The sequence below is a fragment of the Pristis pectinata genome, chromosome 7 (assembly GCF_009764475.1).
Source record: "Pristis pectinata isolate sPriPec2 chromosome 7, sPriPec2.1.pri, whole genome shotgun sequence".
NCBI classification, from domain to species: Eukaryota; Metazoa; Chordata; class Chondrichthyes; order Rhinopristiformes; family Pristidae; genus Pristis; species Pristis pectinata.
In genome coordinates this window covers 84,467,272-84,482,232 of record NC_067411.1, presented here as the reverse complement: position 1 = coordinate 84,482,232, position 14,961 = coordinate 84,467,272, and the positions used below count along the sequence as shown (strand labels likewise).

Sequence of the window (14,961 nt, the reverse complement as noted above, 5' to 3'; positions counted from 1 at the left end):
GGGTGTGTGTATATATCCAGCAATATTACAGTATTCGGTACTGTTTACTGCTTGGTATTCATGGCAAAGTACAAGTATTTTGTTTAAATGTAACTATTATAGCACCTGTACATTGGACATCTAGGACTTCAGGGTGCAATCTTAGAATTTGTGCCAAGTCTCTTGGGGAAAAGTTGCATGCAGAGGTGGAAGAAATTTGGAATTATCTTTCATAAGTGGTTGTTAATGCTGGTTCATTTAAGTTTGAACCTGAGATTAAGGTCTTTGTTAAGCAAATGTACTGAGGGACATGGCAAAAAACTGAACATATGTGGAGTTAATCATATATCATTGTTGACCTCCCTAATTGATAGAAGAAGCTTGAAGGAAAAAAATACCTCATTCCTTCTTGTGTTGTGTGCAGATACAATCTAATACTCCATTTAGTCCTGGATCAAAGTTGCACTGCTGTGAGTAAGGATTTAGCAGTAACCTTTTTACAAAAAAAAGGGGGGAAATGAGTAAGAAAACTGTTAGTGGATTACTTGTGTATCTACAAGGAACTGGGTCAAGAGTAAACTAGATTTGGTACTGTTGCACCAATTCACACTTGTATTAGAGTGACACTAATGCCAATTGGTGAAAGATATAGTTAGCTTCATTCGGACTCTTAATTGGGAAGATAGCATACAAGCACTCATACCTTGCATAATTTCTACCTGTTCAAGACATGAGATGATCAGTGTCAGTCATGTGTGTTGCTTTTCTTTGTTCTCTGAGTCCCAGACTCCAGTTCTCTTCTTGCAAATGTTGATCCTATGATCCCAGGTTCTCATGCTATTCCAGGATTTGGCTAGAAGTTAAATCCTGTTTCCAAGACCCATCTCCCTCCTTTTACATCTGTTCTCCAAAAAGAGCGTTGGCTCCAAATCTCACCACAGCAAGACAGTGAACATCTTTATCAAGAGTGAACCTAAAGACCTATGCTTGGTATTATTGTTACTGTGTTTCTGCAACACACACACCCCCATCCCCCCTGCCCATCAATGTCCTGGAAATGGCCATTGACCAAAAACTTGATTTGACCAGCCTCATAAACATAACCACTGGAATAAGTCAGAGACTCCGTTTCAAGCCTGCCTTTGCAAGGCCTTTCCAATGTCAACAAGACAGAAGGCAGAAGCTTGATGGAATACTCTCTACTAGCCTTTGAGTACAGCTTCAACAATGCTCAAGAAGCTCGTTGCCATCCAGGACAAAGCAATCTCGTGATTGGTGCTCCATCGACCATCCTACATATTCGTTCTCTCCACCATGAGTGCACAATGTTTGCCCAGGACATCCATCAAATCCTTCCAGATTTCAATCTCTGCCATCAAGAAGGACAGTCCACAGGCATGTGGGAACACCTCCACCTATGTATTCCCTCCAAGTCAAGCACCATTCTGACTTGTAAATATGTCACTTTTCCTTCATCATTACTGGTTTAAATCCTGGAGCTCCCCAGCAGAACTGTGGGGAACAGCAATGGTTTGAGAAGGTGACTTGCTGCCACTTTTATAGAGAACACAGTTATGGAGAATATGAAAGTGGTGGGGTAGAAAATGAGTACCTATGGAGTCCTATTCTAATTGTGAGTGTGGGCCGGAGTAGTGAGAGCAGAAATGCAGGAAACAGTTAAAGGTCCTATTATCAATGGTTAAGGAAATAGAAAAACATGTGTGAGACTTTGTGTGGCAGTGGAAAGTATACTGGATGCTGGTCACCACTCTGTCCCCTGAAATGAAAATAAAGAAACTGAATAAGGGAAGAAGAGAGTCAGAGATGGAAAGATGAGCAAGGAATGAAAATCAGCTACCTAGGTGATTTCAAGCATCAATACGATGTATTGGGACAATAGGTAAGGGAGGGGCCCTAAGTAGGACTGAAATTGAAATGTTCCACATAGGGGAGAAACAAACATTGAATCAATACACAATCAAAACAATTACTTTTGTTTGAAGTAAATAATTGGAATTAAAGGAGAAGTTGTTCAATGTGAGAACAAATTCAGCCAGGCAGTGAAGAGTAATGGTGTAGGGGATACTGTCTGGTCCTCTGTTCATTGAGAAAGCAGAAGACACTCAAGTGTTCTGGTAGGGATGTCTAGAGGGATTGGTGAAAATAAGACAGTTGGGATGAGGAAGAAAGATGATAAGTGTTTAAGCGTGTCTTTCGTGGAAGTCACTTTTTATATTTCACTGTGTGTTTCGATGTACATGTGACTAATAAAGAAATCTTATCTCTTTTCTTTATATTTATATTAGCTTGAGACATTGGAAGGAAGTGGATACAAGACTCATTTTTAGTTTTCCTGGGCTGGAACATAACAGCATTTTAAGTTGAATTATTTGACTATGATTATAATCTCCATTTAGGAATCATCAAGTGCCTTCATTTCTTTAAGGAACATCATGATCTTTCAGTTCCATCATTAATAATATGCTGACTTTTGCTGATTGCCTCCCCAAAGGTTCTATATGTTAAGCATCAAACTAGTGTTTGTCTAAAAATTTCAAAAAATTCCAAAAGCATGTCTCATGGTGCTTTTTGTATTGCAAGTAAATAGTTATCCTTCAAGTTAAAAAGTGCTTCAAAACTGTAGATTAATGAATATCTACAATTATGCAAAGTTTCTGTTTTCAAGGTTTTGCCATTAACTCTCATTTGAGCATTTGGTTATATTTGTGTAGGAGGTCCATAACAGTCAATTCTTTCCTGAACAATTTGTAACATTGCTTTTTAAGAAATGAATGTTTACCTGGTGTAGATTTAAGAATAGATGCATTTGTTAAATGATAAAAGGCATCATTCCTATCTTAAAAAATGATATGAAATGGAAAATATAAAGCCACTGTAAATACTATGCTTTAATCTTGTAGTCTTCATTTAAACCCTGACTTGCTAAATAGTTGTCCAGAGTTTTATGAGGGCAGTCTCAATTCATAGTGCATGTAGCTATACTTCCATAAAGCAACCCATAATTAAAAATGAAATTGAAAATACAAGAAATACTTAGTAAGTCAGGCAGTACCTGCAGAGAGTGAAGTTTCAGGCTTTTGAGTTTTGATGAAATGTTAGTTTTCTCTCTCCATAGATGCTGCATGACCCAAGTATTTCCAGCAACTTCTATTTCAATTCATATTTCCAGCATCAGTAATATTGTGTTTATGGACTGGCCTTAATTTGCTGGATTGCTATTAAAAAAAGACTGTCAGAGGATGGTTTAAGTAGATTATATTTTAAAAAATCATGTTTATGGGTTCAGAAGTTTAAGATTAACTTGTGTTGTTGAGACAGCATTTAAGGCACTTCATTTGGAAATGACATAGATGACTTGAGATTGAAGTGGGATGCCTTCATGAAGTGACCTTCCTGGAATTCTCCAATATGATTAAAAATTAATTGCATTAAATTTTAAGAGTAACCATTAAAATGCAAAAATGCTTGTACTACAGCTTTGTGCTTTGGCCAAAGATTTCCCTTCATAAATATACTCAACTGTGACTGGCAAATAACATTGTTTAATTGATGAGTTACAGTTCACTTAAGACACTATTAGCTCTTTTTTAATTCCCCCAAAAGAGCAAAACTCATCTTACAGTTAGAACAGTTCTGAAAATAAATGCAGTCAGATTGGGTGATCTGTTTATGAAAGAATCTGAATCCACAAATGCTGAGTGTAAGTTGCTTCATTGCTGTGCTATAGTGATTGTATTTGAAATTAGGAATACTTTTTTCTTAAATATTACAACAACATATACAAAAAGACTTATTTTTATAGAGGGAGTCTTTATTTTGTTATTTTCATATTTCTCTTTGCTTCATTTTTTTTCCACATCATTCTCATTGCTTTTCCACTGATGAGGTAAAAACAGTAGAAGCGTTAGAAGCATTGTCTGATCCAGAGCTGCAGATTGATCCCTACCATTTCAGTATGTCTGAGGCTGAAATAGTTCAGGTTACTGGTGAGGTTGGTGAGTAGATACTTGGACTGCCTTGTATTTGTGTGTGTTATGGCTTTTCTAGTTAACTACAGACAATCAAGACAAGACATACCCATAACTAAATATTGTGAAGGTACCATCACATTTTAAACTAACTTATTTGAATGTAAATACATCCATGCATAATTGTCTATCATTTTCAAGCAAGGAAATACCTTTGTGCTTAATGTTTTATTATTAATCTTGTCATTGTGATCTGCTTGGGCTAAAAAATTGTCAGTTCTGTAAGGGGGTATTTTTTCCTCATGTTTAAGTATAATACATAAAAAGCTATTAAGGCATAAAACTCAAAAAGGAATGATGGTTCATCTATGGCTGATTAGAGCAAAGCAATATAAAATCAAAGGAAAAGTTTATAAAGTTGCTAAAAAAAAAGCAATAGACCTGAGGATTGGGACTTGGCAAAGGAGGACCAAGAAATTAAATAATGGCAAGATAGAATCTATAAGTAGACTGACAACTTGAAGAGCTTTTACAGGTACGTGAAAAGAAAACAAAAACTAACAAGGGCAAACTTGAATCGCTCAGAGTCAGGAGAATTTATAATATGGAATAAGGAAGTGGCAGAGGAATTAAACAAATGCTTTGTGTCTGTCTTCACAAAAGATTACACACAAAACCTGCCAGATATAATTGGGAAATGAGTCTAGCAAGAATGAGAAGCTGAAGGAACTGAGTATTTGTCAAAAAAAAGCACCAGAGAAGCTGGTGAACTGGGAAGCTGATGAGTCCCAGGGAGCCAATGATCCACATCCCAGAATGTGGACAGAGGTGCTTTGAGAGGTGGTGGACTCTCCAGTTATCATCTTCCAAAGTTTCATAAATTCTGGAGTTTTTCCTGTGGATTGGAGATATCATATATGACACCACTGTTTAAGAAAGATGGGAGAGAGAAAACAGGAACCAACTGACCTGTTAGCCCAACATCAGTGGTAGGAAATTGCTGGAATCTGTAATGAAGGGATTGAGCAGAATCAACGTGGATTTAGAAGAGGAAAATAATGTTTGACTAATTTGCTAGAATTCTTTGAGTGTGTGACTAGTCGAGTAGGTTAGGAGAACCAGTGCCTGTGATGTATTTGGATTTTTGGCAGGCTTTTGATAAGCTTCCACATTGAAAGTTAGAATATATGGAATACTGAGATGGACTGCGGATTGGTAATAGAAAAGAAAGCAGATTGGGAATAAATAGATCATTTTTATATTAGCAGGCTGTGACTAGTAAGGTTGCACAGGGATTGGTGATTATGGCCTAGCTAATCACAACCTATTACCAACAAGGGGGACCAAATGTCAAATTTCCAAGTTTGCTAACTAGGTAGAATCATGAGTATGGAAGAAGATATAAAGGGCCTTCAAGGGAATATAGATAATTTGAGTGAATGGCCAAGAACATGGTAGAATATAATGTGGAAGAATGAGGTCATCCATTTTGGGCATAACTGAAAAGGAGAGTATTCATTAAGTGGCAAGAGATTGATTAGTTTTGATGTTCAAAGGGTCCTAGATGCACTTGTACACAAGTCACTGAGACCAACGTGCAGGTGAAACAAGCGAATATGAGGACAAATGACAGGCCAACCTTGTACAAGAGAATTTGAATACAAGAGTGAGGGAATCAAAGATTCATGTGGCTAGTTCAAGAGATGGCAGGGTTGCCGTATGAGGAGAGATTGAGTAAAATGCGAAAGTGTTCTCAAAATCAGAAGAATTAAATATATCATCGAAACTTGCAAAATTTTTGAAGCACTAGATGAAGGAAGGATGTTTCCTCCAGCTGAGGGGTCTAAGACAAAGGAATACTATTAAAGAATAGGGGGTGAGCTATTTAGGACTGGGATGAGAAATATCTGCACTCTAACAGTGGCACGAACTTTTGGATTTCTTTTCCCAAAGGGTTGTGGAGGCTCAGTCATTGTTTTCATCCAAAACAAAGATAAATAGATTTTCAGATATGAAGGGAATTAAGGGAAATGGGGATTGTGCTAGAATTTGGCACTGAGAGGTAGAATATCAACCATGAATCTTGATGAATGGCAGAGCAAACTCAAAGGACTAGATGGCCCACTACTGACCTGTTACTTGCATACTGATTCTCTATAGATTGCTATTTGAATCAGACATATTTTTGTTTGATACTTCAAAATAGGTATGTTTTTTTTAATTTAAATGGTAATGAACCTTTCTATTGACTTTTCGTGTGATTTCTATAAGAAAATTTATGTTAAAGTGGTTTAATACACAAGTTTCAGTTTTTGCACGTGTTTCTGCATATCTTCTGCAGTACTAAGTAACCAGATTTTCTTGTTTGTCTCCTAAACTGACATGCACATCTGAAAATTTTTCTTGTTATAGGTGAATGTTGGCATGAATTTGTATGTCAAATGTCTTGTCTAATTTTAGTAAAAGGGATTCCTACAATTGGAATTTGAGAAACTATGCTTATATGTGTATGTATTTATCCTTATTGATATTGCTTTGCTTATCCTTTGGTTTGCAATTTGCTTTTTTGTAACTGGAAGAAAATGTTATGAAATTGCATTACTGGAGTAAGAAAGTTCCAGTAAATGAAAATCAAAAAACAGCAAATGCTGGAAGTCAGAAATAAAAACGGAAAATGGTGGAAGCACCTGGCAAAAGAAACAGTTAATGTTTCAGGCTGATGATACCACCCAAAAGGAAGGTCTTTGATCTGAATTGTTAACTCTTTCTCTTTCCACAAATACTGCCCAACCTGCTGATTCATAAAAAAAATACAGCACAAACGAGCCCCTTGATCACTGGGTCTGCCCTGATCATCGAGCCACAATTTGCACAAATCCTACCCTAACCCATTTTATTCTCCCCACATTTCCATCAACTGCCTCCACAGATTCTACCACTCACCTACACACTCGGTGTAATTTACAGTGACCAGTTAAACATACCAAGCTGTGCATTTTTGGGATATGGAAGGTAACAGGAGCACACGGAGGAAACCCAAGCAGTCGCAGGGAGAACGTGCAAACTCCACACATGGCAACAGGGGTCACGATTGCATCAAGGTTGTTGGAGTTATGAAGCTGCAGCTTTACCAGCTGCACCACTGTGCTGCCCACCATTTCCTGTTCTTGTTTTAAGTTCTGGTAAACATGTTCCCACAAAAAAGTCAGTAAACAAAATGTTGTATGTTATGTTTTTACAGGTCCTGCTGATGTTAAGTATCGGAGCCATTTTAAGAGCATGTCGTCAAGAGCAATAAGCAGAGATTCCAAAGCAGCTTCTCAAAGCCCTGCTTCTCCCGTTGTTAACCAGAGGATTCCAGCATATAAAGAGAATTTTATCCCACCTGAGCTTAGTATCTGGGATTACTTTATCGCAAAGGTATATATTAATGGTTTGTGCAAACTTAATATCAAATCATTGGATAAACATGAAGAGGTTAATTTATCTAAGTAACATTCTGCAACATGTGGACCATGACCAGCCAAAATTTGAAAGAAAATGCAGCAAAAAGTTATCTTTTGGAGGAAAGAGTTAACAAATATTAGCATTTGAAATGCTATATTTATATCTAAAAATGCCATTGTTAGTAAAAGCTAATTAATTCAGACATATCTTCAAAACCAACCTTTGTAAATATATATATTTGATGGATTACTCAGGTTTATTTTTAATTCATGGTTGAGTTATCTTTGTAATGTGCTGATACTGGCCCAGGATCCGGTGGTCAAGTTGACACATAGACTAAAACAAATTGGGTTTATTTACCCATATGATCCTTACTTGCGATGGTGTATAAAGCCATTTCCAGCCTGTCTCAATTCATTCCTCTACAAGCTTCAAACCTTAAGTGAACCATATTCCTGTGTTTCATTCTTACAGTCTGGAAGTTGTTGTAGATTGAAGGTGATTAAAGCTATTCTGTTATCATATAGCTTAAAGTTGTAACTCTAACTCAGAGAGCTCTCAAAATCCTATAGTGATGACCTCACTCTCACTCTGTTGAACATCAAGTAAAAACTGAAAGTGCTGTAAATTTTCGAGCCATGTATCTCCTGGAAATGATAGCCAGAATATTTAGATGTTGCAAATGATTTTAAAATGAACAGAGCAAGAATAAGGAGGATGAGGGCTATTTTTTAAAAAAAACAAACCCACACAAGAATTTTTCCAAGTTTTCCATTTCTTTTGTTAAGTGGCAGAAGTAATGTTAGCATAACGTGATGGGAGGCATAATGAATAGATTAAAGAGTGCAGGACATACAGGAGTAGTTTTAAACTCTGAAAGGATGCAAGTTTGGTTTGAGCCCAAGACTTGGAGCTAAAATTCTAAAACAGAAACTCGGCCCACCTCAAACCCAGCTTGCCTTGAACTTGGCAACTTGGTGTAGCGTTTTGGTCTCGATATTTAAAGAAGCACATACTTGCATTGGAGCCAATGTAGAGAAGGTACACTAGATTAATTCTTGGAATGAAGGGTTTTACTTAATAAGAAAGGTTGGTAACTAAGGTTAAGAAAAAAGATAAGTAAGCTATGCCTACGCTCATTCAAGTTTAATGGAAATTGAGGTGATCTGATAAATGCAGAAGACTCTTTGGGGGTGGGGGTGGAGGTGGGGGATTGACAGGGTGGAAGTTGAGAGGATACTTTCCCTGATAGTGATACCAAGAAGTAGAAGGCGTAGCTTCAGAATAAGTGGTTGCCCATTTAGTACAGAAATGAGAAGAATTTCTTCTGAGGATTGTGGCTCTTTGGGGCTCTCTACTCCAGAGAACTGTGGAGGTGGAGTCATTGAATATATCCTAAATGGTGATTGATAGGTATTGGAATTACACAGGAGTTAAGGGCATGGAGAAAGAGCAGAAAAGTGGTGCTGAGGCCAACACTGAATCATTTATATCTTATTGAAATCCAGAGCAGATTAAAATGGTCACTTGGCTGAACCCTGCTGCCATTTCTTATGTTTTGCTTTTAATGAAAATGGGACAGTTCACTCCTGAGAAAGGTTGATTATTTAAACTTTTTAAATGACATGCATTCCCTTCATTTTAACAATGATTCAGCAGATCTACTGCCATAAGGAATCCTGACGGGAAAGAAGGCAAGAAATAACTTTTACAGCTTTGATCATAGGCAAGGAAGAATAACCTTCCCGTGATCTGTGTGTTTTCCTACTTCCAATGATCCCTGTGTGATCCAAGCATCCCCAAGTTCTCTACCTACCCCACCACTACCACCAATCTCTTCTTCACAGAACTAGCCCTGCCTAACCTCATCCAGATGATAGATTTGAGCTGGTGGATTTCTCATCCAATGGACAGCCAGCCTATCAATCAGGTTAGGTGCAGACGGGAAACAATAGAAAATAAATACTGAGATCAAATTCCCCGATTTTGATTAGGATCTCAATCATCTGCAATAAGTAGCTGTCTGTTACTAATAAGCATATAGTTCAATTTATTAGAAAAAGTAGTTATGTTTCATAGTGGAAGAAATGCATCCTAACAGCTTATAGTTAAGTTTATAAATTACTAAATGTTACAGTATATTCACATTATATGTAAATTTTAAATCAATGACTTTTGCTATTATAAACTGCACATGTTCTTTTCTCCAGCCTTTCCTTCCCCCATCACAGAGCAAAGTTGAGTATGATTCAGAAGAGAGCCAAGGTAGTGATGATGAAGAAGATGCTTTTTCTTCAGACATACAGCTTCAAGAGCATTCAAATCCAAATTCTTTCAGGTAAAAGATACCTTAATCTGTTTTTACAATATACGGAATGGAAGCATGTGTAAGCCATTCGGTCCTTTAGGTATTTTCACCGTTCAATAAGACATGCATGATCATGTACCCTGTCCATTTTCCTCCTCGATACCATGATTCTTTTGATGACTAAAAATCTCTCACTCTATACTTCCAATGAACTCAAGGACTGAACATCTGTTGTCCTCTGGGATTGAGAATTCCAAAGTTCTATAACTATCTGCATAAAGAAATTTCACCTCATCTCCTAAATAATGGATCTTTTATTCTGAAAGTATGACCCCATATTTTAGACTCCTTTCATTCTAAGGAACAGTTTATCTTGTAAATGTCAAAATTTTTTTCTCAGAGGGCAATTCCCTCATCCCAGGAATTTGCATAGCACCTACCTCCAGAGCAAATGTATCCTTCGTTGTACATGGAGACCAAAACTGTACTTCAGGTGTAATTTCATCAAAGCTCTATACGATTGTGGTTAGGCTTCCCTGCTCTCTTCCAACTTCTTTGGAATAAAGGCCAGTGTGTGATTTGCCACCTTAATTGCTTTCAGTCCCCATATGTTCATTAATTACTGCTGACATCTTCACTTCCCTCCAAACCATTACCTCATGGTTTTTCTCAACCCCATCTTTTTTCCATTCTTAGTTTATCTAGTCACAACCAAAGGCAGTTGTAATAGTCAAAACAGCAATCAACCTGTCAAATTTATGCTATAGGCCATGTAAAAGTAGTCCAGGAATAACTACTCTGGGTTTCCTTTCCTGTGGAGAGTCACTATCTTCCTTGTGGAGAGTCACTATCTTACAAGAATCCATTTCCAATGGGAAAATAATTCAAATTAAGGGTAGAGACCTACTCCAGGTTACAACAACTTGCCAGGGTCGGGGAGACAAAAGAAATGTTTCTTCGGAGTTCTTTTGCAATCACAAATCTCTGCCCTTGGTTTTGAATTATTTTTCCCATTGGAAATAGTTTCTGGTAATTTTCTGAAAATCCTTCATATTTTGAACACCTTTAACAAGACGAATCTGCCCATAAGGAAAATAATTCAGCCCCTCTGCATAACTGAAGTCCACTAAATTAGATACCATCCTAGTAAAGCTTGTCTGCAACCTTACCTAGGAGCTAACATTTTCTTAAATCGTGGTGAACATAAGGTGAGCTCCGCCAGCACTAAACCTTTGTTTATTAGAAAGGTTTGGAATAATTCTTTTGCTCTACTAATGAAACCAAAAATCACGTGCCTTTTTTAGCAATCAAGAGATGTATACATATACTCTGGGGCTCACTTTTGTCAGTCTACCTTAAAAATTGAACCATTTATTTCTGATAGTTAGAGAGGGCTAATATATATTTCCTTCCAGTTTACAAAAAAAATCATTCAGCACCAGTCTGCTTTTGTCCCCTATCTGATTTTGTATTCTTATTGACACTGAGCATCTAATCCCTTGGGTTTCTGATTTTTTGTCTATCAAGTTTATCATGTTGGATTATGGGACTATTGGAGTTTCAGACACAAAATATTTCCTTAGAACTTTGTCTTGGAGCTGCTTCATTATCAAAAAAATTTGTGTATGGAGTTGAACGCTAGAATCATCAATAAAGTGCTATTGCTGACCTAATGATGAAATGGAAGCTGAAGGTGATTCCTTAACAAGCTCCTGCAAAAATATGCTAGGACTGCAATGCCTGGGCCCTTAAATGACCACAACCAGCCCTTTCACTTGATAAAAATAAATTCTTTTCCAGCCCTAACTAATAACACTTAAGTGTTGCTGTGTCCCGCTTTTATCTGGAATGGCTCAATCTTGCTAAATGAAGCCACAGTCCAGAAGATTCTTTTGGGATTAAGTTAGCATCCCCATTCAGAAGCCACTGCAGTGGCTATGTAACAAAATGTTTAATTCATGGTGGTTCAGTAGAATGCATTTTAATGTTCAGGTACATAGTGATAAAATAGAGGAATGTTTCCCTGTGCTTGACTGCATTACTTGTGTCCTTTTGAGGGTTTTTTTTTGCTGACACTGGTAGTGAGATTGCTCACAGAGCACAAAACAGTCAAAAATATATTGTCAAATTTTGGTTCAAAGTTTATTCAAGGATAACAGACTGTCAGCAAACATTGTTCAGTGGAGAAAATTTGACATCATCAATTGGAGAATTCACATCCGCAAAATTCAATGCTCTTCTACATGATGCCCTATGATTGCTTTCACAAAAGCAGTCAATGTAGAATGAGTAAATTGACAAGATCTTAATTTTTTATGAACTATTCCCACTAGGAAAAACACTGAACCATAGAACCATACAGCACAAAACAGGCCCTTCGGCCCACCATGTTGTGCCATCCATCAAACCACCCTCACACTATCTAACCCTTTCCTCCCGCATATCCCTCTATCTCACATTCCTCCATGTGCCTATCCAACAAGCTCTTGAACCTGTCCAATGTATCTGCCTCTGCCTCCACCACCACCCCAGGCAGTGCATTCCATGCACCAACCACTCTCTGGGTGAAAAACCTCCCCCTGACATGTCCCCTGAACCTCCCACCCATAACCTTAAAGCCATGCCCTCTCATCTTGAGCATTGGTGCCCTGGGAAGGAGGCACTGACTGTCTGCTCTATCTATTCCTCTCAATATTTTATATACCTCTATCATGTCTCCTCTCATCCTCCTCCTTTCCAGTGAATAAAGCCCTAGCACCTTAAGCCTCTCCTCATATTCCATACACTCTAATCCAGGCAGCATCCTGGTAAATCTCCTCTGCACCCTCTCCAACGCCTCCACATCCTTCCTATAATGTGGCGACCAAAACTGAACACAGTACTCTAAGTGTGGTCTAACTAGAGTTTTGTAAAGCTGCATCATCACTTCGCGGCTCTTAAACTCAATCCCACGATTTATGAAAGCTAACATCCCATAGGCCTTCTTAACTGCTCTATCCACTTGTGAGGCAACTTTCAGTGAACTGTGAATATGAACCCCCCAGATCCCTCTGCTCCTCTACACTGCCAAGTACCTTGCCATTTACCTTGTACTCTGCCCTGGAGTTTGTCCTTCCAAAGTGTACCACCTCACACTTCTCCGGATTGAACTCCATCTGCCACTTGTCAGCCTAGCTCTGCATCCTATCAATATCCCTCTGTAAGTTCGGACATCCCTCCCCACTATCCACAACACCGCCGATCTTAGTGTCGTCCGCAAACTTACTAACCCAGCCTTCCACCCCCTCATCTAAGTCCTCTGTAAATATCACAAAAAGTAGAGGTCCCAGAACTGATCCCTGCGGGACACCACTAGTCACTGCCCTCCAATCCGAGGGCACTCCTTCCACCACAACCCTCTGCTTTCTACAGGCAAGCCAATTCCTAATCCACACAGCCAAGCTTCCCTGGATCCCTTGGCCTCTGACCTTCTGAAGAAGCCTACCATGAGGAACCTTATCAAACGCCTTACTAAAATCCATATAGACCACATCCACCGCATTACCCTCGTCAATCTTCCTCGTCACCTCCTCAAAGAACTCTATCAAGCTTGTGAGGCAAGATCTTCCCTTCACAAATCCATGCTGGCTGTCCCTAATCAGTCCATTATTCTCCAGGTGTTCATAGATCCTATCCCTTAGAATCCTTTCTAACAGCTTACCCACCACAGATGTAAGGCTCACCGGTCTGTAATTCCCTGGACTATCCCTACTACCTTTTTTGAACAGGGGGACAACATTCGCCACCCTCCAATCCTCCGGCACCATCCCCGTGGACAACGAGGACTCAAAGGTCCTTACCAGCGGTTCAACAATCTTCTCCCTTGCCTCTCGAAGCAGCCTGGGGAAAATCCCGTCAGGCCCTGAATATGTCACTCCATGAATTGAGTGTAACTGAGATTTTAATAAGCTGATACTGAATACTAATCTTGTGCATAGTTTTATCATTCTATCAATTATTTAAATTTTTAAAAATTCTTATAAAATTTGTGCTCTTTTGGTTTCTACTTTAAAACATGCATATTTTCCATTCTTAAATCTCAGTAACGTGCTTTAAAAGCTTAGTTTACATAACAACATTTTATACTGAACTTGTGGCCCAAATTCTTCAGTCTGCTTGACTTCTCAGTCAGTTTAATGACAGTTTGCTGAGTTCTGTAAAGATCACGTTGCTTAATTAACAGTGACATTACAAATGGGGCAAACATTTTCACCAAGTCCACTGAAATTTTGTGGGCAGGGTTCATCAAAGTCATTGTCACTTTGCCATTGATCACAAAATATGGACTGGCGTACCTATAGTGTGAAAGGTGGCTTCAATAAAGTTACATGCCTTCGATAAATGTTGAATTAATTCAAATTTTACTTCAAGTTGTTCTGATAGAATTTTTATCTAGGAAGTTTAAAACAATGGTCTAAGAATAATGTCCATTCCAATTTTATTGGCCAGTAAGCTGTGCTGAATTTTATCATACTTTAAACAATAAAAGAAAAAAATGATAGATTTATTTGTCACAGTAACCTTTTTAACTTTTTAATATTATTTAGCTGGTCACTGATGCGATATGCTATGGTGCAGTTGGTGCTACACAACTTAAAGAACTTTTATCCAATGGCAGGGCTGGACCTTGCAGGTAATTAACTTGTCTATGTGCTTCAAAATGTAACAAAATTTTTTAATCTTCCTTTATCACCTTGTATTTATCCTCAAGGCATTGAGGACAGAATTTAGCTTTACAGTTTCACTATATGTGATGAGGGATTATAATCCAGAAGGGAAGAAGCAACTGATTTTAAAGGGTTAAAATAAGCAATTGTCGTGTAATTTGAAAGCTTTAAAACCATTCAATTATATTTCCAAATTCTCAAGTTTCTTAACGCAAATTTAATTTTATAGCTTTGTTGTTTTCAACATTATTGCTTTCTTGCAGAACTCCCTGTTTGTTCTCCTCCTTGTCATGCAATTTTAAAGACTCTTCAGCGCTGGGAACAGGTATTGCTTCGGCGACTTGAGTTATTTGGTGGTCCACCTCCAGACTTCATCTCAATGCATACCAATGAAGGCACAATATCTTCAGGTCCTGCGCTTCTCATCCATAAAGCATTACTGGAACCCACAAATACACCATTCAAGTAAGGGGAATAATGCAACGATATTGAATGATTTTACTGATCCAATGATAGACTAAATTAAAAGTAA

At 38.1% G+C, this 14,961-nt stretch overlaps 1 protein-coding gene across 1 annotated transcript in view; it reads left to right on the top strand.

The window, feature by feature from the left end:
* The window catches only part of LOC127572791 (dmX-like protein 1), a 158,647-nt gene that overhangs the window by 110,038 nt on the left and 33,648 nt on the right, over nt 1-14,961 (top strand). Inside the window, 5 exon segments of the mRNA XM_052020417.1 lie at nt 5,069-5,076; nt 7,245-7,388; nt 9,626-9,753; nt 14,310-14,395; nt 14,693-14,894. Of these exon segments, the coding sequence (XP_051876377.1) occupies nt 5,069-5,076; nt 7,245-7,388; nt 9,626-9,753; nt 14,310-14,395; nt 14,693-14,894 (568 nt within the window).